Consider the following 23,668-nt stretch of genomic DNA (forward strand, 5'->3'; position numbering starts at 1 on the left):
AGGTGCGCGGGTGGGGCAGGGGGACGCCCCCGCGGTGACGAGCGTGACAGCCCTTGGCAGGCGCTGTATGCCGGTGCCTGGGGCCTCGGGGCGCTAGTAACACTTGATCCAAGAGAGCCGCAGAGGGTGACAGGCGGATGTGAGCGAACATCTCCGGGAGGGGCAGGGCTGGCGCGGAGGCGCCGCCCCGGGATTCCGCCGGGCCAGTCTCACCTGCCAGGGCGGGCTTCGGCCCCGCACGCTGCCCTCTGATTGGCTGGGTGCGACCACGCACTCCTGCCGCGCACCAGCCACGCGGGGTGCTGCACTCGGATTGGTCCGGGGGGTCATGTGACCAGGGCCGGCGGCCGGCGGGTAGGGCGGCGCCCGTGGCGGCCGCGAACGGGGACCCTGCCGGCTGTGTGCTTCCAGGGTCGGGGGTCCGCGGCGCCTTGCGCGGTGACGCCGACCCCAGGGGCCGGGGCCTCGGGTCCGTGCCCCTCTGCGGGGCGGCTGCGCGAGCCGCCCTTCTCTGCTCCTCCTGCGGGGCCCTGGGCCCCCGGGCAAGGGGCGGCCCTGCTTCTCCAGCTGCCCTTTGCGGCGGCGGGCGGCGCGCCGGACTCGCCGCCTTCCCCGGGGGAGCTTGCGGGCCGCCCCCCTCCTGCCCGCAGCCGCCGCCTCCCACCGGCCTCAGCTCTCAGTGCCCCTGTACGACCAGTTTTACTAACTAGTGCGTTTACAGCCGGAACAGAGGAAACACTGTTTTGGAGAAGAACCCTTTCCCCACCTGGAATTTAACACTGATTCTGCAAAGCCCACCGCCCCTGGGCCGCCCGGTCCAGCTGTACTGCTTCCTGCCCTCCAGCAGCCCCATGCTCTTTCAAGATGCCGGCCGTCCTCCTATTTATTTTTCCATTTGAACTTTTAAATAAGTGCTGACAAGATCAAAATAAACTCATGAAATTTGGGTAGGAATTACATTCAAAGATTAAGGGAAAGTTGATAACTTACCCAACTAGGGATCCAGTACTTTTTTATTCAAATGTTATATTTTCATATTAATCCTTTGCATTGTTATGTTTATTACCTATTGTTCTTACAGTTATTACATGTTAAGCTGTTGTGCATATTATCTATTTTTGTTATTGTGACTAGGAGATTGTCTTTTCTAACTTTCCAGTTTGTTGGAAAATGGTGAGGTCTGTCACCCCTCACCCCTGTTCCCCTACGACCCCCGCTGCCCTCTGCATTCCCACGGCCGCTGTGGCTGCTGTGGCCCAGGACCTGGGTGGTCACTGGCTGTGGCTGATGCGCCCAACTTGGGCGGGGGCAGCGCTGTGGCAGGTGTGGCCACTGGGTGGGGATCTGGTTTTGCCAACCTGAATGTGCTCCTTGCTGGAAGATACCGTCTCCTGGTGATGCTGTCCATGGGACAGAGTCTGTGTCTCACTTGGGACTGGGATCTGCAGAGCCTCCTCAAGGGGGCACCTGGTCAGGCTGCCCGACCGTCAGGAAGCAAAGGTTGAGGCAATAGAAGGGCCTAGCCCTTTAGGAAGCAAAGACCCGTCTCCTGCAGGTGGGGTGTCCCCTTGGGAGTCCAGAGTTCCCTGACCTGGATGCGCTTTTCAGAGATGTGACTGGCTTTTGCACAGTGGACATGATTGGGTGTTTGAGTAGGGATGTCCTGGCCCTTGTCCTGCACTCCGGCCCCTCTCTGCCCTCATCGCCCAGTCTTGATTCAGTTCTGACCTTCCCTGTCCAGGCCTCCTCCTGCCCACTGCCCTGCATGCCCTGTACCCCAGGGCACCCCCTTCCTCTCTTCACCTGCAGAAGAAGGGCTGGGCTGGAGCTCACACGGAGGCTTCTGGGAGTGCCTACTGCTGTCCATTTGTGGGTAGACGGGCCTGGCCGCCTTCTGTCCCCTGCCCAGCCCAGACCTGTCAGGAGTCCCTGGGTTCCTAGTTAGGGTGCTTGCTGTGAAATCCCGCAGGGATGGAGGCTCTTATTCAGCTGTGAGGCCTGGGGACCCTTTTCCCTTGTCCTAGGTCCGGCTCTCGCAGGTGCGCCAGCTGAACTGTTATTTGTGGAGGGGAGGAAGTGTTCGGACCAGCATGTCTTGTTTCTCTCCAGTTTCTGGGGAAAGAGCTAAGACAGTGGAGATACAGTGTTTCCTGGCCATAGACCCCAACAACTCTGAGGAGCCTCCTGACGCCCCTGTGACCACCAGATCCTCAGACGGACCCTGGAGATGAGACGAGAGTGGGGAGGTCGGGGCCGGTGCAGGAAGTGCAGTCCTGGGCCTTGCGGCCTTGCTTCTTTCCTGGCGGTCCCTGTTTGTGAGGACACCCAGCCATTGCCATGGCAACACCCTAGAGGAGGTAAATAACCAACCGCCCAGCGGCCCAGCGCCGTGCTGCAGCACCTCCCGTTAACAAAGGAGGAGCCCTTCTGTGGTTTCACCCTCTGTAATGGCAGAAACGCCACAGGGATGAGCAGCTGTGGCCGAGAGCTCAGGTGTCCTGCCCCTCCAGCTCTTGGACCAGGCTCACGGCCCCTTCTCCTGAGACGTCCAGACACCAGATCTGGACTCTGGATCATAGAGACCCGTGCCCACGTGCTCTTGTTCACATCACGTGCTTGATTGTGGCCTGACCACGCCAATCCCTCAGGGGAGCCCTGGGGAGAAGCATTGCTGAAGGCAGGCTTGCAGTGGCCACCAGAATGCACGGTGTCTGGCGGTGCCTGCAGGAGCCTGCGGCTGGCGGCCTGGCGCTGGGTCACCCTTAGTCAGGGCAGCCCGCACACGCCCAAGCCCAAGCCCTGGTTTTCCCACGAGGGTCCACCCTCATAGTCACACAAATGGCGCAAATGACCCTTGGCCGTGAAGAGCCTCATCCCAGCCCCGGGAAGCCCGTGTGTGTGCACATGTGCACGTACACACACACACACCTGCCCTCAGCAAAACCCCAAACAAAGCGAAGCAAAGTAGAAAATTATACAAATTGATGATACAAGTTGCAATCTTGAATAGACCAATGAACAGAAGAGATTTTAAAAAAAAATTAAAACTCTGCTGTTAAGGGGCGCCTGGGTGGCTCAGTTGGTTAAGCGACTGCCTCCGGCTCAGGTCATGATCCTGGAGTCCCGGGATCGAGTCCCACATCGGGCTCCCTGCTCAGCAGGGAGTCTGCTTCTCCCTCTGACCCTCTTCCCTCTCGTGCTTTCTATCTCTCATTCTCTCTCTCTCAAATAAATAAATAAAATCTTTAAAAAAATAAATTAAAAAAAAAAACTCTGCTGTTAAAATATCACAAGGTGCCCTATTGTCCAGCGATCCCACCCCTGGGTGCGCACCCCCGAGAACTGAACGCAGGGACTGGAACAGATGTTTGCACCCCCGTGTTCCCAGCAGCTTGGTTCGCAGACGGCTGGAAGGGGCCCGAGCGTCCACGTGGATGAAGGGAGGAAGGGAAGAGGTTCTCAGCCTTGTGAGGAGCAGCCCCGAGGGCCCTGAGCTCCGACTCAGTGTGACCTGGTGCCCCCAGGCAGGGCTGGAGAGGCCCCGGTGTGCTCATGCTGCAGGCTCTGAGCTCCCGACACTGTCGGGGGGCTTGGCATCAGCCCCCCTCAGCAGAAGCCGGGCCAGCTCTCAGCTCTTCCGTGGCCCCAGCACCCAGGGCTCCCTGCGCTGCTGCCCTCCCCTCTCGGCGCAGCTCCAGAGGGCCCGTGTTCAGGTGTGAGTTTCCTAAGTGACCTTACAAAAGCAGTTCCTACTTGGGGTGCCCTGATGGGAAGGGCTTGGCCACAGAGCCAGCAGTCAGATGAGGGACCCTGCCCAGCTGACCTGGGTCCACCCCACCTCACAGAAGGGGCCGTGCTGGGCTGGGTGGGGTGCGGGCTGAGGGCTACACGGTGGCTCTCGAGGGGTGAGGGATGCTGAGGCCCAAACAGAACAAGCCCTAGGGAGGCGGAGGGTGTGGGGGGAGGGCACAGGCGCTGCTCAGAGAATCAGAGGGACACCGTGCATGCAGCAGTGGGAGGGTTTGGGAAGGGGCAGTGGGAGGTCAGTGCCCAGCTAGAAGGGGCTGGACAGGGCAGCAGGGAGGGCCGGGGCTGAGGGCAGAGCCTCTTTCCTCTCCCTGCCCCAGGGAGCTCACTTGGTGGAGGGGTCTGCTCTGGATGCCGCCCAGGCCAAGGGCTGAAGCCGGCTGGGACCTGCAGGTGCCTGGCATCTTCCCGGCTGTCACCGTCTCCTTCAGACTCGCAGGCCCAAAGAGACCGGCATGGCGGCCTCCCCTGGGAGCAGCATCTCACAGACCATTTATCACATGCTCCGAAGTGGGCCAAAGCACAATGTGAACTTGCTGGGTTGGTCTCTGGGTCACCCAGGCTTTGCTTTTGTGCCTTAAAATAGCCGTCTCCCTGGTGACTGATTCCGGAGAAGGAGGACGCTCACTCTCCTTCCTGGTCAGCGCATGAACGGTCATTATGTTGGCTGGGGGCTGCTGGGGGCCGCGGCCAGAGAGGCGCGCCTGGTTCCAGGCCAAGCGGTTTGGGCGCACCAAGTGGGTGGATGGCCGAGGGTGAGCCCATGGCCCAGCAGGAGCGGCCACCCCCGTGTGTGTCCCGGGTGAGAAGGAAGCTTCCTTTGTTAGGCCGGCTTGGTGCACACGGCCGGTGGCTGGAGGCTGTTCTTCAGGATTGGGAGGTGGTGCGGGTGCCCTTGACCCAGGCTGCTCACCCTGGGAGCCCCGAGGGTCCACCTCCAGTCAGCGTGTCTGGACACCTGTCAGGTCTGCCACCTCTGGTGGGCTAAGGCAGTGCCATTTCTCAGCGCAGTCAGCCCTGAGCCCCCAGGACCCCGGGTTCCAGGCCTCCCCACGTGCCAGCACTGAGCTGGGCCCCGCATCCCTTGCCGACCAGCCCGTCCTGCGGGCTCTGCCCCTTGGGGAAGCAGGCCGGGCCCACGCTTGGGCTGCTGCTGAGGCCCCTGTCAGCCTCCATAGCCACACGGGTGTGGCCTCACATCTTTCATTTTTCATTTTGGAAAACTTCAAACATAAATACAAATGGGGAGGAGGAGAAAAATTCACCACCCCGCACCCGTTCGCAGCTCGGTGCTCATCTTGTTTCAGCCGCTACCTGCCCACACTGGGGGCAGCTGAACCGAACCCCAAAATCGTCCCGCTTTATCTGTGAACATTTCAGCGGGCGCCTCCACTCGTACGGTCTCGGTCCCTTCGGCCCCTGGGATAATCCGCGCCAGTCGCTCCTACCTGGTCCTGGTCAGACTCAGATGATCCCACTGATGCTTTGTGGTCATGATGGTAAGGATTTATATGATGACTCAGAACGGAATCCACGCGAGGCCCGTCCCCCTGGCACCCTCCTCCCTGCGCTTTCTGCGGAGGGTCCAGGTCATTGTGTGTGCTGCCCCCACATGTGCTACCGAATGACCCCGCCCTTGGTGAGCCAGTTGTGGTCTACACCAGCCGGGTGGATCCGGTTTGACTTGCTGCCAGGCTCCGTCCGCGACCACCACGGTTTCGTCGGAGTTAGGCCGCCAGTGGCTCACCCGTGGCTTCCTGAGGAGCGCCAAGAGGCGGTATTCCGGTTCTGCCACGAAGTCTTCCTGGCTTCGCAGCTCTGCTGATACATAACGGTTCTCTGTCCATGAGGACAGCGCATCCAGAAGGACACACGCCTTCTTCTGCTCACGGACAGCTGGCCAAGGACAGAGCTGGTCCCCTGGTGTCCTCTAGCAGCTAGCAAAGTGGTGTTCCAGCGCCACGCTGACTCTGTGGATGGGTCGCCTCTGCTGTCCTTCAGTCCATGTGCTGTGATGCTGTTGGGGCTCAGCTTTCTGTCCCCGATGGTGCCATTGTTTGCTGGTGTGACTCGACGCTCTCGCCCCGAGGAGCAGAGCCTTGGTTTCCCTGTGGGACCCCGGCCCCTCCAGGTGTGGGCGGGTGACACTTACAGACCACAGTTTGGGCGCTAGGGCTGCTCGCTGCTCCGGGACTTGGCCACGTTTTACAGGCCTTTGTCGTGGCCAGAGCCGGGAGGTCCACGTGAGGCATCCCACGGGGGGAGGGCATGCTCACAGTCCCTTGAAGTCGTTCCTCTCTGATGAACCCGCCTCCTCGATACACACCCCATTTTATGTCTTATTTTGCTTTCAGTTTTTAGGGGTTGCCCTTTATATTAAATGTGATGTTTGTGTAGGATATTTGCATGGTGTCACGTGAAAATCTGTCCAGCCAGCTGCTCAGGAAGGGCAGCCTCTTTTGCTTTTCCTTCCTGTTTCCTCCTTTGGAAACAGTTTGGTTTACATGCCCATTCATTTCTTTTTCATATTTTCATACGACCTGCTTCTGAAATCAGTGGTGGCTTCCATTCAGCGTTTCTCCACGCTTTGCTTTTCACGTAACAGGATTTCTGGACGTGACTCTCCACCCACCATCTCCACACCAACACTCCATTTTGTGGCAGCGTGACACTGGGCGGACGTGCTGATGGGTTGTGACAAAGGCTGCAAGTGCAGTGGCTGCAAATGTGTTCTGTGGCCGTGTTGGTGGTCAGAAGTCGGCTGTGGGCAAGCCGTGGGCTGAAGTCAGGCTGTGGGCAGGCTGGCTCCTTCCGGAGGCTCCAGGGGGCATCGTCCACTTTCTAGAGAAGCCTGCGTGTCTTGATTTCCTGGCCCGTGGCCCTGCATCCCTCAGCCCCTGCCTCCTTCTCTGACTCTGACCCTCCTGCCTCCTTCTTCCCCTTGTAAGGACCCTCGTGCTGACACCCGGCCCGCCGACGTGCTCGGCGATACTCCCCCATCTCAGAAACTTTCACTCGATCACATCTGCAAAGCCCCTCGTGCCGTGTGAGGTGACAAGTCCACAGGTCCCAGAGATTAGAGCCTGGACATGTTTGGGGGCCGCTGTTCAGCCGACCGCACACCCTGGGGGTGGTGTGGGGGGGCTGTCGTCGGCCTGTGCAATTGCAGGCAGGGCTGCATCTACGTGCGTGAGCCTCTGCTTTGCCAGTGTATCCGGGGGTTCGTTCGTGGACGCGGGCGCGTGGGCTGGAAGGGAAATGCACATGTGGGTGGCTGGACGTGGCCTCCCCTGGCCGGCCATCATTGCGTTCTCCACCACAGCGCCTGCTATGTGATGTGTTCCCAACGTTTGGATTTTCGCCAGTCTGACCAGAGAGAAATGGCGTCTCACTGAGTTTTTACTTTGCCTTTTATGATAAGCAAGGTTGTGCATCTTTTTAGGTGTTAGGAGGCCATTTGCATATCCGTTGCCTATTTTCCTGTCGCGTTGATGTTCTCTTTTATTTTTAGAGGTTCATTCTGTATCGGGGACACTAACATTTTGTTTCTGACATAAATTGCAAATATTTTCCCACTGTGTTATCTTTCAAGTTTATGTGTTTTTTCCATGTAAAATATGCTTTATTTTTATATGTTGTTTATCAGTCTTTTCCCTTGTTGCCGGGGGCTTCGCGTCACAGGAAGGTTGTCCCGTCCCGGGTCACAGAGCTCTGTGGGCTTTCATGGAGCACGTCTACGTTTCAGCTATCATGTTAACACTCATGCATCTGGGATCGATCCTGGCTCGCAGTGTCACGAATGGATCAAATTGTATCTTTTTTATATAGCTATTCAGTGATTCCAGCACCACTTATTAAAAAGTCCATTTTCGGGGCGCCTGGGTGGCTGAGTCGTTAAGCGTCCACCTTCGTCTCGGGTCATGGTCCCAGGGTCCTGGGATCGAGCCCCGCATCGGGCTCCCTGCTCCGCAGGAAGCCTGCTTCTCCCTCTCCCACTCCCCCTGCTTGTGTTTCCTCTCTCATTGTCTCTCTCTCTCTGTCAAATAAATAAATAAAATCCTTTAAAAAAAAAGTCCATTTTCCCACAAATTTGAGGTGCCGCCTTTATGATATACTAACACGTCCCTGCGCGGTGGGGCTGATTCCGGACTCTCTTCATTTCCTTTGGCCAGCCCCGTTGTCCTGCTCCAGGACCGCTTACTAAGGAAGCTCTGCCCGGTGGGCAAAGGCATGGCCTTGCTCTCCTTTTAGAGGTTTTTTTTTTTTTTCTGTCTACTTTTGATTGATTATCTTCCCAAATGAATTGTACAACCAACTTGTCAGCTCCAGGAAAAAAGAAACACGAACAAAGCAAACAAAGAGCCCAAACCATAGTGAAACATCCCTGGCGGAGTTTTCATTGTGCTGGTAAAGCTGCTCGGGAAGGAGCCACAGGCCGATGAGGTCCCCCAACCTGGCCTGCCTTCCACTTGCTCAGCCCACTCTTGAGTCTTTCCGGAGAGAATGACAGCCTCCCTCACTCCCCTGTGCTTACTTTGATTCCATCAAATCCAGATGCAAAACCAGGTCACCTGCAAGCAGAGGTGGTTTTAAACCTTTCGTTGCCATCTTTCGGCCTCTTGACTCAGGCGCTGTGTTTGCCGCTGGGATGGGGCTGCATGGGCGCCCACTGCATTCCCACCCTGTCTCCTCGTCCACATTCCTCGCCCATGAGGGGGCGGTCGCCGTGGGCACGACATGAGAAGATGAATATGAACCGCCCCCGATCGAGGGCCCGTCTGTGGATGCGGGGTCCTGTGGGCTAGGTCCTGCCTGCAGTTGGCTCGCCCAGCATCCTGCTGGGGGCCCTGGGGCAGGAACATGGCCAGACCTGTTCCTTCTGCCTGGGAAGGAAGCCCCCCTGGACGGCACGGGGACCCTTCGGCTTCAAATAATTAATGAAATATTCACTACTCTATGCCAGTCCTGCTGAAACATCTGGGAACGAGGCAGACAAAATCCGGGTCCATGGGGCTGCTGGAAGAGGCAGGCAGAGGCAGACAAGTCAGCAAACTGGGTGCGGGCCGAGAGGTGGGGCGGAGGGGCGTCAAAGCACCCAGAGGTCGGCACACCCCCACCTCCCGCACACGCCCGCCCATCCTGGGAGATGCCGACCCCAGCCCTCCCTGGCGAGGGGCAGCCCCGCGTGGGGTCTGGACATGGGTCCACGTGTCAGGGAAGCCAGGCGCCCTGCGGAGGGCGGTGCCACGGAGCCGCGCTCCTGCTCTCTCTCCACCCGTGCCGGCCTGTCCCCCCAGCTTCTAGAAGCTCCCCAGGTGGAAGCAGGAGGCACCTTCCCCATAGTGTTTGCGGCTTGAAGTATCTGTTGCCAGGCATTTGCTTTCTGGGGAACAAAAACTACTTGGAAAGGAAAAGAGCTTGGGGTGAATCACTAAATCTGCAACACACACCAACAGCATTGAATTAAGATGGCCGCTACCCGGCCGTCACCCACCACCGCTCCTGGGCTGTCGCTGGGCGCTACGCATGGAACCCCAGCCGCCCGGGTGCCCCGGTCAGCAGAGCTCATTCCTCTTGGCGCTTCAGTCCGGTTCCATCCTGCCTGTCTGCTCCAGTCCTCGACTGGAGGAAGCAGCTCAGAGAGCCCAGACCAGGCCCTTGGAGGAGATGGTTGAATGGGGCAGCGGGCTCCCAGCCTCGGAGGCCGGAGCACTTCCCCTCTCGTCCTGTGAATGCCGCCTGAGCAGGGACCACGGGGACAGTGGGAATGGCGGGGGTGGCGCCCAAGCCCAGCGCCGCAGATCCTGCTGTCCCGTCAGGGGCCGAAGCAGAGCCCCAGGTCTCCACCGCCAAAACCCGGGCTGCTGCCGCCCCCCTTCCGGCCGGCGGCCTCGGCACGCAGCTGTCCCTACCCCTCCAGCGCGGCCTTCCCTCCCACCAGGCAGGCAGGTGATGCTGAGGCTGAGACCTACCTAATAGGGGTGGCCAGGGGCTGGACCCGCAAACCCCGAGCCGTGGAGAGCCCCCTCCCATCATCAGACGGCTGGCTAGCAGTACCTCCTGGCACTTGGGACAACTTCCTCTTTCAGAATTTCACCGAGTCCTGGAGGGCAGCTCTCAGTCGCTCCACGGCTGGGGCCTTGGTTTCCCCCGTGTTGAAGGTGCCCCGCCTCGCTGGACCCACGTCCCACCCAGAAGTCGGCGCTCTCCTCCCCAAGGGCAGTGTCCACTGGAAACAGGGCTGGCTTTGCTCTTGCGTCCGTCCGTCTGTCTGTCTGTGTGGCGGGAGCTGACAGTCGTCAGCAGCAGGACCGACCACACCCTGGGATGTGGTGTGAGCGCCGGGCTCCTGGGGCCTTGTTCCCGCAGTTCAGCGGGACCTCACCAGTGTTCCTGGCTGTCACGTGCCGGATGGGCCCGTGGTAACCCGCATGTGCACAGTCCATGACCGCAACACCGGGTCAGCCAGGTCTCCCAAAAGTGGGAGGGGGTGGCCGGCCTTCAGCTCCCCGGGCTGCCAGCCTCGCGGGGAGCCACCAAATGTGCCTCGTTCGGCAGACGTGGAGGCGGTTCTGAAGCTCTGGGCTTCTCCTCCCATGACCTCGGCCAGGAGTCCCGGTGGGGGTGCAGTCTGTCTGCCACTTTGGGCCCCTTGGGTGTGCAGCTGACGGAGGGAGCCCTCCAGCCATGCCCCGCTCTGCACAGGCTCAGAAATCCTGAGGAAGAGCGTCGAGAGCCAGGGTGACAAGCAGGTGACTGGGCTTTATGGCTGTGATCGCAGCTGATCACACACATTCACATACCTACCGGGAAACCCTGGTCTCTGCTGCTCCTTTTTGTCAGTCTGCGTCCCTGGGAACGGCCCCAGATTGGAGGTCGGGCTCATGGAGATGGGGACGCAGCACAGCCCATTGAGCCCGGCGGTCCAAGGCCCGTTGGGAGAGCGCTTGGGCTGTCCCTCCTGCAGATGACTTTTGGGCCATTTCGCTGAAATGAGGAAGGTTCTAGAAAGCACATCGTTCTCACACTGGTGGCCTCATGCGTGGGAGGGGCTTCGCCTCCGCCCAGTCTCTGTCCAGCAAGGCCCGGAACCCTGTGCGACAGACAGGTTGCCCGTCTCCACCCAGCAGCCCCGACAGCTGGGAAAGAGAGCAGACGTGGACCACGCTGTCCAGTGACACCGGCCACCCTTCTCCGTCCCTCAGGGCTCCCAGGGTGGCGGGCGGCCTGCCATCTTGGCTTCCTGGGGCCACCGTGACAAAAGACCACACAGCGGGGCCCCTCCCTCTGGTCATCACATTTCCTCTTGCCGTGGGAAGACGGGAACTGCTCCCAGCCTTTATCCACATGGGAAGCCTTGGCGGCACGGATGGGGCAGGATGTTGGCTGTGGCCCCCCTTCCCTGCCCCACTCTGCCCACCCTCAGTGCCGGGGCTTCGATGTGTCTGTCCCCCACTGTGGTCCAGGCACAGCAGCAAGGACGGGCTTAACATGGGGCATCCAGACCAGGTGGGGGGGGCTTTGGAAGACCAAAGCAACGCAGGTCTGAGGCTGGCCCCCAGATCCCTGGGCTGCTAGCTTTCTGGCAGTCAGCCCAGCTAGAGGCAGTTTTAGGCAGAGCTTTGCGGGGGGCTTGGTGGCCTGCACAGGTCCCCGGGTGGGTTTGAGGTGGGAGCTGAGCAGGCTCAGAGGTCCGTGTAGCTCAGCATGGCAGGATGCTCCTCCGTGCCCGTGGGTGTCACCCCGGCAAGCTTTGCCTCCCTGGGGGCTGGCAGGGTGGTGCGCGGCGTTACCTTGGAAACTGCATCTGCAGCTCACGAAGGTCCTGTACTGGATGATGTGGGCGCATTCAGCGCTCGGGCTAAGGCTGCTCAGTTGTTGCGTCCAGCACCCCAAAACCAGCGGTCACCCGCCGCCTGCCCACCAGATACCCTCACAGTAACAGTGCAGAAGCCAGAGCGGCGGGAGAGGGGTGCTTGCCCCGGACTCCATTCCCATCTCTGCCCGTGTCCAGTACATCACATCCACGTCGTGCGTTAAATGCCGTAGGCTTAGGTTTTTTGCTTGGCATTATAAAAATAGTCACATGTCATTAAGTCTTTATAAAAATTGTTTCAGCGGCTGCGTGGTGTTTCACAGAGCTCACTTGCCCGTGTCCATAAGGTCGTTGGAAGTCAAGGTTGCTTGAAAGTCTGTTATTAGCAGTTCGTTCAACTATCATGAACATCTTCTGAAAAAAGCACCTTCATTTCTTAGGACGCGTTCCCAGTGGGGGAATGTGGGCTTCCCCCACACGGGCTGGATCCCAGGGGTTTGGCCTGAGACTCTGATGCTCACTGACGCTTCTGGTCAGGGCCAGGCCACCTGCCTTTGGGTGAGGCGCCGGGGACAGCCTCCCACCCACCTCGAGTTCTAGAATCTTCCACTTCCTCCCATTCTTTCCCACCCCCCACCCCACCCCTGGCTCCTGCGGCTTGGAGACCTGAAGCCTGAAGGCGAGGGGACCCTCACATGTAGCTTTGGTTATCTGTCCTTGAGTGGTCTCTCTACGACCTGAATGGGGGCCATGGCATTGCCCACCCCATCCCACGATTTTGTGCATTAGCCCCCTTCCTTCTGGAGACCTTCGTCCCTGGCTCTGACTGATGCCCCTTGGCCACTGGGGCTTGCCCCAGCCAACTCTGTGCTTCTTGTGTCTCTCCGTCCCAAACGTGTAAGCACCGCCAACAGTGCTGACTTTGCGGTTTCGAGCCCCAGGGGATTGGCATTTAAGAGCCTTGCAAGGACCCTGTCGTCACAGGAGAGTCCCTGTTGCGATGGGGATGGTGGCAGAGGGTTGATGAGGACAGCAGCTCTCGCACATGGGGCCTTCCCGGTGCAGGGCTCTGGCTGAGGGGGTCTTCCTCGACCTCCCCCCACAGCCCTCCAAGTCAGTGGCTGCTCCGAGCCCCGGGAAGGGGTGCCAGGGCACCGCTGGGGAGGGGCTGGGGCCCCAGCGCTGTGCTCTTGGCTGGGTCCTGCCCCACCAAAGACATCCGGTCATTTCCGGGTCTCGTCTGCAGTGGGCAGGGTGGGGGGGTGAGGGTGGTGGCATCGACGTGGACATTCCGTCTGCCCTCCAGGTGTGCATTGTGCAGAAGCGGGACACAGAGAAGATGTACGCCATGAAGTACATGAACAAGCAGCAGTGCATCGAGCGGGATGAGGTGCGCAACGTGTTCCGGGAGCTGGAGATCCTGCAGGAGATCGAGCATGTCTTCCTGGTGAACCTGTGGTGGGTGATCAGCCACCACCCTCCCCTGCCCCAGGGCCCTTCCCCGGTGCTCCCTCCTCCCTTGCCTTGGGGACACCCTGACTCTCCATCCACTCAGCTTCTGGTTCCCTGGGGCCAGAGCTGTCCAGGTGTGCAGGGCGCACCGTGTTGACGCAGGTCTCCCCACCCACGGGAGGGCCAGGTTTTCCCACAAAGAGGCCTGTGGCCCATGGAGTTTCTGCCACTAAAGCCAGTGGGGAGAGTATTGGGGTCGAGTTCTTCCATAAAATGGGCACCCAGACCAGCTCCTGGAGGGGAAGGAGCCCTTAACTGCAATGAAATCACTGCCTCTTTCCTACGTGGGAGTCCTGCTGCGCGAGGGTCCTCCCTGACATGAGGTCCTCACTGAATCCTCCCTGACAGCCCCCATCCTGGGGTCTGTGCTCCCTGATGGGCTTATGGACTGGGTGGCTTTCCCGAGGGCCCTTGTGGGCATAGGTGCTCAAGCACCCGGGAAGGCATGCAGTGAATGGGTTCTGGTCCTGGTAGTGCCGCCTCAGGACAATTGAAACACCCCCCAGTATGAGCGGGGGTCTGTCAGCCAAACGTGGAGGGAGAGGCAGCCCCACCAGCATCTGGGGACAGAAAGGTGGGACAGGGCATTGTTGGGAGTGACCTGGTGCTAGCTCCTCCAGGGGACACACTCAGGGCTGAAGACCCCCCTTCGGTTATTCATCTGGGGCGACCACAGGTATAGGAGGTCCTTCAATGTGACCGGCAGCCCGCAGCCAGCTCCGCGAGTCAGAACCCGGGGTCCTGCCTGGTTGTAATACAGGAGGAGGAGCTGGCTGTGCCACGGGGGGCATGGCCTTGCCCGGGTGCTGAGCCAGGCCTGCAGGGCAGTGAGACCCGGGGCTGCCCAGGCCTCCTCCGGCTCCTCACCCCCGGATGCGGCCCCTGACCTCCCTCGCTGTGGCTCCACGGCCCTATGATTGTCTAGTCTCTGTGCGAGCAGAGGCGAGCAGGGCCACACCACATCATTGTGCTCCATCGTGGCGTCTTCAGCATCCTGGGACAGTGGTTCTAAAGCTGGAGGCATCCAAGCACCCCTTAAACCTGCCCTCTCTGCCTGATGGCCAGGGAGAGTCAGAGCCCTCGTCCTCAGAGATGGTGACTGCTCTGCTGGGGTGGTAGTTCAGTGCGGTGCAAACGACCCGCTTGCAGCCTCACGGGAACAGGCTGCTCTCTGTGGTTGACCCTCAACCATGACACGGCCTGGAGCTTGTCAAAAAGGAAGACCTGGGATTTCCCAACATTGGGGTCTTAGCTTCCCTCCCAGGCCATCTGGGCCTCTCTTGGGGAGGCAGGGTGCCTAGTGGCCAGGACATGGGCTCCTGGGTTGAAGTCGTCCACCCTGCCTCAGAGTCACCTCTTCAGTGGAAGAGAGGTCAGAGTGGTCCCCAGGCCAGAACAGGAGATGCATCTATACAGGCAAAGTGCTCCACATAGGGTGAGGCCGGATGGGAGCCATCATTATAGGTACTGTGCCCCTCCTGTGCTGCTGCAGCCAGGACCCCATCTGCCCAGGCTGGCCTGCCTCCCACCATCCCAGGGCCGCGCAGCACAGGGCCGCTGCAGCTTCACCTCGGTGTGGGAGGCCATGTGCTCTCGTCCACTGCTCCCCAGGACTCATGACCTGTCCTGGAGCCTGGCATTCCAAGTCCCTTTGCTCTCTGGTCCCATATCCCCCTCCCCAGGCCCCCTGTCCCTGAGATGAGGGCAGGGTGGCTTCTGGTGGGCAGGCAGAAGAATAGCACATAAAAAAGTCAATTCTTTGTAATGTTATTCTGAAAGAGCCAGTTGCTTAACAATAAGAGTTCTCTCTGAGAGCTCACAAAAGAAATTACAAAGCGGAAGGAGACCCTTAAACTGTTGTTTTGTTATTGCCATCATCATCACCATTATCATCACCATCACCTCCATCATCATCACCATCATCACCACCATCACCTCCATCATCATCACCATCCTCACCATCATCACCATCACCACCATCACCTCCATCACCACCATCACCGTCATCATCATCACCTCCATCACCACCACCACCATCATCACCATCACCACCACCATCATCACCATCATCACCACCATCACCTCCATCATCATCATCAACATCACCATCACCATCATCACCATCACCATCATCACCATCACCATTATCATCACCATCATCACCATCACCACCACCATCATCACCATCATCATCATCACCACCATCACCTCCATCATCATCATCACCATCACCACCACCATCATCACCATCCTCACCATCATCATCACCATCATCAACCTCACCTCCATCACCACCAGTCATTACCATCACCATCACTTCCATCACCACATCATAACCATCATCACCATCACCATCACCACCATTGTTAGAAGCTGGCCCCTTGTGCAGCACTGCCTGAGCATTTTGCCTTGTGGTCTCCATTCTTTAACAACCCTCCAAGGCAGATGTTTTTATCCCCTTTTTAGAGAAGAGGAGCAGCAGGGAAATGGCCAAAAATGATGCTGTGTTTTGCACACAGCAAAGGATGCACACAGGATGAGGCTGCCCCCCCGCCATGGGTGCTCAGGGACAGCCGCACGCTCCATGGATGCGCGCTTTCAGGGAAGCGTCTGCGTGGAGAGAGACTGTCTGAGCAGGTGCAGGAGGGAAGCCCCTGAGGGTCCCTTGGGGCCGTGGGCAGGCCAGAAACCTGGTCACTCCCAGCATCTCTATCCCCCACTGGGCTGCCTCCCATCAGGATAGGCTGCTCTGCCCTTCCTGAGGGTCCTGGCTCAGAGCAGCTCCTGAGCATGGGCAGAGTCAGTGCCTTGGGCAAGGCCCTGCTCCTGGGGAGTGCCCGTGGGAGGTTGGGGGTACCCAAGCCCTTAGACGGTTCATCAGGTGTGGCAGGAGCTGTGACCTCGGTTCCCCTGTCATGCGTGTGCCACGTTCTCCCCCGGTGCCCTCAGGTACTCCTTCCAGGACGAGGAGGACATGTTCATGGTGGTGGACCTGCTTCTGGGTGGAGACCTGCGCTACCACCTGCAGCAGAACGTCCAGTTCTCCGAGGACACGGTGAGGCTATACATCTGCGAGATGGCGCTGGCCCTCGACTACCTGCGCAGTCAGCACATTATCCACAGGTGTGTGCACACCTGACAGGGTGGGTCGCCTGCCTAGGCCAGTCCACCCGCAGGGTGGCTACACCACAGCAGAACTCGGACAGGCTCCTGCATGATCTGCCCACCCCCTGGCCTACAGACCTGCCCTCAGGTGTAGCACCTGCGCCCATCAGCGCTTGGCTCCAAGGCCAGCCCCACAACTGTGCACCTGGTGCCCCCCTTGGGGTGGGTCCTGTGCGAGCAGCCCCCGGCTAGCCAGGATCGGTGTCCCCTTCACCTGGTCTGTCCAGCTGTGGGATCCTGGCTACCACCTAGCAGAGGCCATTTGCTCATCTGCCATGCCCCTGGGGACTGAAACAAATTTTAACATTAGCTGAAAGCAAGTTAGGAAGATAAAGCTGTACCTGGAGAACAAAACAAGCAAATGCATGTGGTGTATTATCCGGTCGGATAGGTGGGATCTCTGCATCTCTGCCCGGGGGATTCTGTTATCTGGTTACGATTCAGGCACGAAACATTGACTGAGCACCTAGAAGTCAGGGAAGGTGAGGCCTGAGGCCAGCCGGTGGAAGGCATAGACCCAGATCATCAGTTTGGTGCAGTCCCAGGGCTCTGTGAGACGGGCCAGCCTGGGGGTGTGGGTGAGGGGGCTCTGCATCTGTCCTCGGGGGCTCCAGCACCCCTGCGTCCAGTGCATTCTCCCGGGTCTGTCTGGCCTCAGCCAGTGGGGGGCTGGAGGTGTCCCCAGCCCCAGGACCAGAATAGCTAGTTTCACCTGGCTCCGTCAGAATGTTGCCAGGCGGCACCTTCTTAAGGCCCACTTGAGTCTCTGGGGCCTCTGCCTTGAGTGGGGAGGGGCCCTTGAGGGAACGCCCTGCCCTGCCAGGGACTGCGAGGCACGAACAGGGCTCCTGGACCATCTCCCCATTTCCTGCTCCCTCAACAGGGACGTCAAACCCGACAACATCCTGCTGGATGAGCAAGGTGAGCCGAGGCTGTGTGAGGCTGGACGTGGGGGGCGTGCGCCTCGCCCATGGGATGCATCTCCAGCCCTTGGGACACTTGCATTGTCTTCTCTGCTCGCAGGGCACGCGCATCTGACCGACTTCAACATCGCCACCATCATAAAGGACGGGGAGCGGGCCACTGCACTAGCTGGGACCAAGCCGTACATGGGTGAGCCGAGGCCACTGGCCCACTACTGGGCGTGCTGTGTCGGACCCAGGCCAGGGGGGAGGGGGCCTCATGTCACTTCCCTGAAGGCACAGGACGGTGTGGGACGGGAGCAGGCTGCTAAGCATAGCCCGTTTGATCCCACAGCCCACACCAGGGGGAGGAGGGGCCCCCAGGCAATTAGTGGGGGAGGGGGCCTGGGGCCTGTGGGTGCGGGATACTCAGCTGCCTCTCCCTTCCTGGAAAGCTCCGGAGATCTTCCAGTCCTTCGTCAGTGGTGGGAGCGGCTATTCCTTCGAGGTGGACTGGTGGTCAGTGGGGGTGCTGGCCTATGAGCTGCTACGTGGATGGGTAAGGAGCTGGCCCCGGACCCTGAGCTGGCTGTGTCCCCCAGGGGTGGCCCGAGTGCCCAGGGAAGGAAGAGGCTGCCCCCCCGCCATGGGTGCTCAGGGACAGCTGCACGCTCCATGGATGCACACTTTCAGTGAAGCGTCTGCGTGGAGAGAGACTGAGCAGGTGCAGGAGGGAAGCCCCCGAGGGTCCCCTGGGCCGTGGGCAGGCCAGAAACCTGTCAGCAGGTCGGCCTTCTTGGGACTCTCCTGTGGGAGTCATCCTGGTGGCCATCCCCTCATGGGGGCCTCTGAAGCCCAGCACCCTGAGCCACGCCGCCAGCCCCCACCCTGAGGAAGGCAGCCCCTCCTGGCCTCAGGGCCCACCCACCCAGGCCCAGACCTTCTTGGGGGTGACTTGCTTCCTTCCTGGCCCCAGGCTCCCCCTGGGAGCTGTGCCTGCTCTGGGCATGGGGGTGAGGCACCTGGTATAGTGCTGCCCCCCGCCCCCAGAGGCCCTACGACATCCACTCCAGCAATGCCGTGGAGTCCCTGGTGCAGCTGTTCAGCACGGCGAGTGTGCAGTACGTGCCCACCTGGTCCAAGGAGATGGTAGGCCTGCTGCGGAAGGTGAGCCCCTCCCGTCGGAGGAAGGCCGCGGGTCCTGCGGTCGTGGGTCTGCATTCCCCCCACCCAGCCCACAGCCCATCCAGCCTCAGGCTCTTTGCCATCTGGCGGTAGCTCGGCCGCTCGGAGCACTGGTTGTGAGCTGAAGCCCACGCACCCGTTGGCTCACCTAATCCCCATGATGATCACCCCATTTCACAGATGCCCAAACTGAGGCACAGGTCACCACGTCAGGCGTGTTGTGGGGAGGGCACGTGTGGGCTGGGAGCCTCCTCTACCCCGTCCGGTCAGAGATGAACTGGCCGCAGCTCCAGGAGCACCCAGAGAAGACCCTAGAGCCCCCTGCACCTCCCACGGCCTGAGGGTGTGGCTGGGGCAGCCCAGGGGACTGCAGCCTGGCAGGGACCGGGCCGGGTGTTGCTATCAGAGCGTCTCCACCTGGGGTGTGGGTCTGGGCTGGCCCCACCGCTCTCCACTCAGGGAGCCCCACTTGGAGCACACCTGTGCCTCCGGGCTCAGGACCGGGCGTGGGAGAGCTTGCTGGACACACAAGGCTCAGCTGGCTCTCGGCTCCTGGCCCACAGGGCCCTCCTCCGTGTGCCCTCACCCCTGCTGGAGACCTTCGCCCCTGGAATGATAGCCAAGCAGCCGGAGGCCTCTCCCGGGCCCCAGGGGGCTCTCCACCCAGTCTCCGCTGACAGTTCTGCCCACACCTGCCCAGGTGGTTCCTGCAGTGGGGCCTTGACCCCCAGAGACCCAAACAGGGAGCGGGGACCATCCATGCGCCAAGCCTCATGCCTTGGGGAAGCCTCAGATAGGATCTACCGCCTTTTCTCTAAGAGGAAGGACAGCATGTGGGGGGACACTCAGTCTCCGTGACACAGGGCGCCCTGGGGCTCCCTAGGGGCTGTGCCCAGGTCCTTGTGGCCCTCCCTGCAGCGAGGCCGGCTGAGGCTGCCGCCTGCTGGTGAATCACAGTAGAATGTCCCTGGGGACCCCACATGCCCTCTGCTGGCCTTGGGCTCCAGGGGCTTGGCCAGGTTGTCCCCTTGGCCACACTACTGCACTGACCTGAGGTGGGTGCCCCCTTTCCTTGCCTGACCCTTGAGATCCTTATAGTGAGACCTCCCTGGGGTACCCTGGCCCCAGGTCAGGCGGCCAGCTCTGTGCACCAGGATCGTGCTGGGCCTGGGCACCGTCTGATGTGGGCCCTGTTCCAGCTCCTCACTGTGGACCCCAAGCACCGAGTGTCCAGCCTGCAGGACATGCAGGCAGCCCCGTCACTGGCTGGCGTGCTGTGGCAGGACCTGAGTGAGAAGAAGGTGGCGCCGGGCTTCGTGCCCAATGTAAGCCTGGCAGGCGATGGGCAGCGGCTCCGGGCAGGCGTGGGCCCACCGGCAGACAGGGCTCAGCTTCCTGTCCCCCCCACAGAAAGGCCGCCTTCACTGCGACCCCACCTTCGAGCTGGAGGAGATGATCCTGGAGTCCAGGCCTTTGCACAAGAAGAAGAAGCGGCTGGCCAAGAACAGGTCCCGGGACAGCAGCAGGGACAGCTCGCAGTCGGTGAGTGACAGGCCTGGCACGGGGTCCTCCCTGCCTTACCCTGATCTGAGGCCCCGCCCCCGACCTGAGCCCTGCTCGTCCTTCCCCTATGCAGGTGACCTCCCTCCTGTTCCTGGCTGTGGTGCTCGGGCTGGGGACGCATCAGGCCCAGCTCTGCTCTCGGGTCTCCCACACTCTCCCTGGGTGTGTCTCCTCTTACAGGGACACCCTAACCCCGGATGACCCTCTCCTAACTGACTCTGTCACATTCCAGGGAGCTGCAGGGTAGGATGTCACTCTGGGAGGGACACAGTGTAACCCACAGCAACCCCTCTCCTGCCCCAGGAGGTGGGGGCACTTCTGGGGAGCTCCGGCTGTGAGCATGGGATCAACCCTGCACCTGTCCCCCGGGTACAGCTGGTACTCAGAAGCACCTGGAGGTACAGGTGTGGATGGCAGGGGTCACAGTGGTGACCCTGTAAGCCACTGGTGGCCCCCTCCTGCCCCTGGACCCGTCTGAGCCGGCAGAGGCCCCCAGCCCAGGGTCACCTCCTCGCACCTGCTCCCCGGCACAGGGTCAGGCGGGAGGTGGGTGTCGGCCGCCCCCCCGGCAGGGCTGCAGGTTTGTGGGCATCCCTGGGGTGCCTGGATCCTGGGGAGCAGTGGGGCCTGGCTGCTGGTGGCGGCCCCTGGTGCGCGGGGCTGGAATTGCAGGTGTGCCCCCCCCCCCATTTCCAGGTGGGGCTGATTTGGTGTGGTTGTGGGGTGAGGACTGGGAGCCCCTCCGCGGAAGCCGGCGAGCCACGCCCCTTTGTCCTGCCGGGATTGCTAAGAGTCATGTGCGTGTCCTGAGGCAAGGGCCTCGTCAGAGAGGTTGCAAGCATTCTGTTCCGGGGGTTTTCTCCTCTTTGCGGGAGGTGTCGTTCGCGGAGGCGTTGGACCTGATGGAGCGCGGCGTGTCCACCTCTGCTGTCTCGTTCCCGCTGCTGGCGTCTCTCCCAAGAGACCGCCGCCTGACCGAAGGCCACGAAGATTCGTTGCTGCCTTTTCTTCTAAGTGTTGTGTAGTTTTACGTCTGGGGTCCGCTTTGGTGCATTTTTACGGATAGCATCAGGTTGGGGTCCAGGGTCAAAATTTTGCACGTGGATGCACTCTTTTAAGTGCTGTTTTTTGAAAAGACCTTTCTTTTCCCTTTGAATGCCTTGGCGTCTTTTTCAAACATTAATCCACCAAAAGTAAGGGTTTATTTATGGACTTGCGATCCTACCCCATTGATCTGTTCATCTTCCTCGTGCCAGCCCCGCACTGGCCTGATGACTGTAACTGTAGTACGCTTCGAGATCAGGAACCGTGAGTCCTGCACTTTGTTCTCTTTCAAGATTGCTCGGCTGCTTTGGGTCCCTTGCATTTTCGGTGAATTGCAGGAGGTTTGGGAAGTGTATCTGAGCTGCTCCACGGGTCTGTTTTTGGCTAGAAGTGGAGCCTGGTTGCAGGCTCCGTGGGTGACAGCTGGGGTGTCAGTGCTCATTAAGGCCCCAGAGACGTCTGCCTGGAGACGGGGATTCATCCGAAAGGTTTATTCAGGAAATAGGCCCCGGGGGGTGGATGTCAAAGTCCCGTGGGCAGTGGCTTCAGCCTGACCCTGCAGGGACCCTGGCATGTCGGCCACACTTCGAGGATGCTGGCTTTCATCTCCCAGCCCCCACGGCCATTCCCAGCCCCCACGGCCATCAGCTATGGGGCAGGAGGGACATGCGTTTCTGCGGCCTTCCCACCGTGTGCGTGTTGGCCAGGGACCGAATGGCGCAAGTGTGGGCATTGGAAGGACAGCGCCCAGAGCAGGATGGACACACAGACACAGCACAAAGCTTCCTGCCGATGCACATGACACAACTGTGGAAGGGGGTGCTCTGTGCACCCCGTGGTGCGTGCAGCCCACCTCGGTACCACCTGCTCCCACCGTGCCCTGGATAGTTCTGGAACCAGCCTCAGGCCCAAGATGAGCACGGTTAGCAGGATGGACCACAGCCCTGGCCGCTCCCGTCCTCCATGTACCTCTTGTGTGGTGTACATGAGGTACCCTCGTGTACCTCTCCTCCGGGGGTCTGTGTGTCAGTTGCTCCCCTCCTGGCGTGACACGGACCCTAGCCCGAGAGCTCAGAGCCCTGGTTGAATCGTTTCTCAGGCGGGAGTGTGTGCACTTGTCCATGTATTATCAGCAGGAGGTCAGGCAAGGCTGACACATTCTTGGTACAGAAGCCCTGTCCCTGATGGTGGAGCCGGTCACCCGGCCAGGGTGGTGGCTCCTCTGGGGAGGCCAAGGTGGCAGGGCAGCAACTGGGGAGGACAGAGTTGCACACGCCGAGCGCTGGCCTCCAGTCTTCAGTGGGCACTGACCACTGGTGTGAGGAGCTTCTGGGCTGGGGGCGCCCAGAGCCCACTCAGGGCCGGGCACAGTTCGCCCGATCCCCCCACCGTGGACGCGTGTGGACAAGGACATCTGGAGGACGTGCCACTTCCTGCCCCCCCCATCTAGTTACCGTCACCACCAGCATGGCGCAGGACCGCGAACGTCCGACGAGTGAGGCTCCTTCTGGCTCCACCGTGACAAGGCCGGGAGGGTAAGCCGGCCTTGGGCCAAGACCACGGAAGTGCCACGGTCCACCTTGGGTGACTGCAGTCCGGTCCTCGTCCTTCCTGTCGGGGGGCACAGAGAGGACGCCTCCGTCAACCCGGAGGCCACGAGCCACACCCCGGAGCTCTGCGTAACGGTGCAGCGAGGACCCTGCCTCCGGCTCAGCCGCGGCGCCTGGAGCTGCCACGGGGTTACGCGTACTGTGGCCCCCGCCGCCTGCCACGAGCCAGGGGCCAGGCCTGACAAGGGGGCGGGAAGAGAGCGGGGAGCAGCGTCCCTGTGCCCTGAATGTTCGAACGCAAAGGTACAGACTTGAAGTCATGGACTGCCGTTCCACCGCCGACGCGCACTTGTGATTTATCGGGACCAGGCTGCTTTGTCGGGTCAGGGAGCAGGACCTACTCCTTTTCCACCACAGAAGCTGCTCCCCACGGGTCCGGGCACGGCCGCGAGGGCTCTGCCGGATGCCATGAGTGCACCTTGTTCATGCCCTCAGCGGCGGGGGGCGACAGCCACGGGGTGGGGCTGGGGTGGGGTGGGCGTGGCCACGGGGTGGGGGCTCGGTGAGGTGGGCGTGGCCACGGGGTGGGGCTGGGGTCGGTGGGCGTGGTCACAGGTGGGGCTCGGTGAGGTGGGCGTGGCCATGGGGTGGGGCTGGGGTGAGGTGGGCGTGGTCATGGGTGGGGCTCTGTGAGGTGGGCGTGGCCATGGGGTGGGGCTCGGTGGGTGGGCGTGGCCACGGGTGGGGCTCGGTGAGGTGGGCGTGGCCAGGTGTCCTAGCGGACCCTGCATCCAACCGACCTCCGAAGGCCGGCGTTCCCCCTTCCCCAGGTGTGCTCACGGGTGCGCTCCGGAAATGATTGGGATTTCCCATCAAGGTGGCTGATGACAGCCTTCTGCTCTTGTACCTTGATCTCACTATGCCCATGTGCGAGCGCGTGCGTGCCTGTGTCTGAGCCCTCGCTGTCCACCTCTCCGACCCCCAGGGGCACTGTGACCCGTCGCACATCACTAGATCCCGGGGCTGGAGGTGACCTGCTTGTCACTGCAGACTCACTGCCGTGACCCTGGTTACTCCCACCTGGTTAGGTCCGGCTAAGTTAGGTCCAGGCTTCTGCCGTTCCC

General features: G+C 60.7%; 1 protein-coding gene across 3 annotated transcripts in view; it reads left to right on the forward strand.

Moving 5' to 3' along the window:
* STK32C (serine/threonine kinase 32C) overlaps positions 1-23,668 on the forward strand; it is a 70,903-nt gene that overhangs the window by 44,579 nt on the left and 2,656 nt on the right. For 2 of the 3 annotated variants that reach the window (XM_025880043.2, XM_073884658.1), the window contains 8 exons: positions 12,930-13,081; positions 16,085-16,258; positions 17,184-17,221; positions 17,324-17,413; positions 17,658-17,761; positions 18,253-18,369; positions 19,587-19,712; positions 19,798-19,929. In XM_025880043.2, the coding sequence (XP_025735828.1) occupies positions 12,930-13,081; positions 16,085-16,258; positions 17,184-17,221; positions 17,324-17,413; positions 17,658-17,761; positions 18,253-18,369; positions 19,587-19,712; positions 19,798-19,929 (933 nt within the window). The remainder of the gene's footprint in view (positions 1-12,929; positions 13,082-16,084; positions 16,259-17,183; positions 17,222-17,323; positions 17,414-17,657; positions 17,762-18,252; positions 18,370-19,586; positions 19,713-19,797; positions 19,930-23,668) is intronic. The other variant, XM_073884657.1, reaches the window with a different exon arrangement.

The sequence above is a fragment of the Callorhinus ursinus genome, unplaced genomic scaffold, assembly GCF_003265705.2.
Source record: "Callorhinus ursinus isolate GAN/ISIS: 27379988/994484 unplaced genomic scaffold, GSC_fseal_2.0 scaffold58, whole genome shotgun sequence".
NCBI lineage: Eukaryota > Metazoa > Chordata > Mammalia > Carnivora > Otariidae > Callorhinus > Callorhinus ursinus.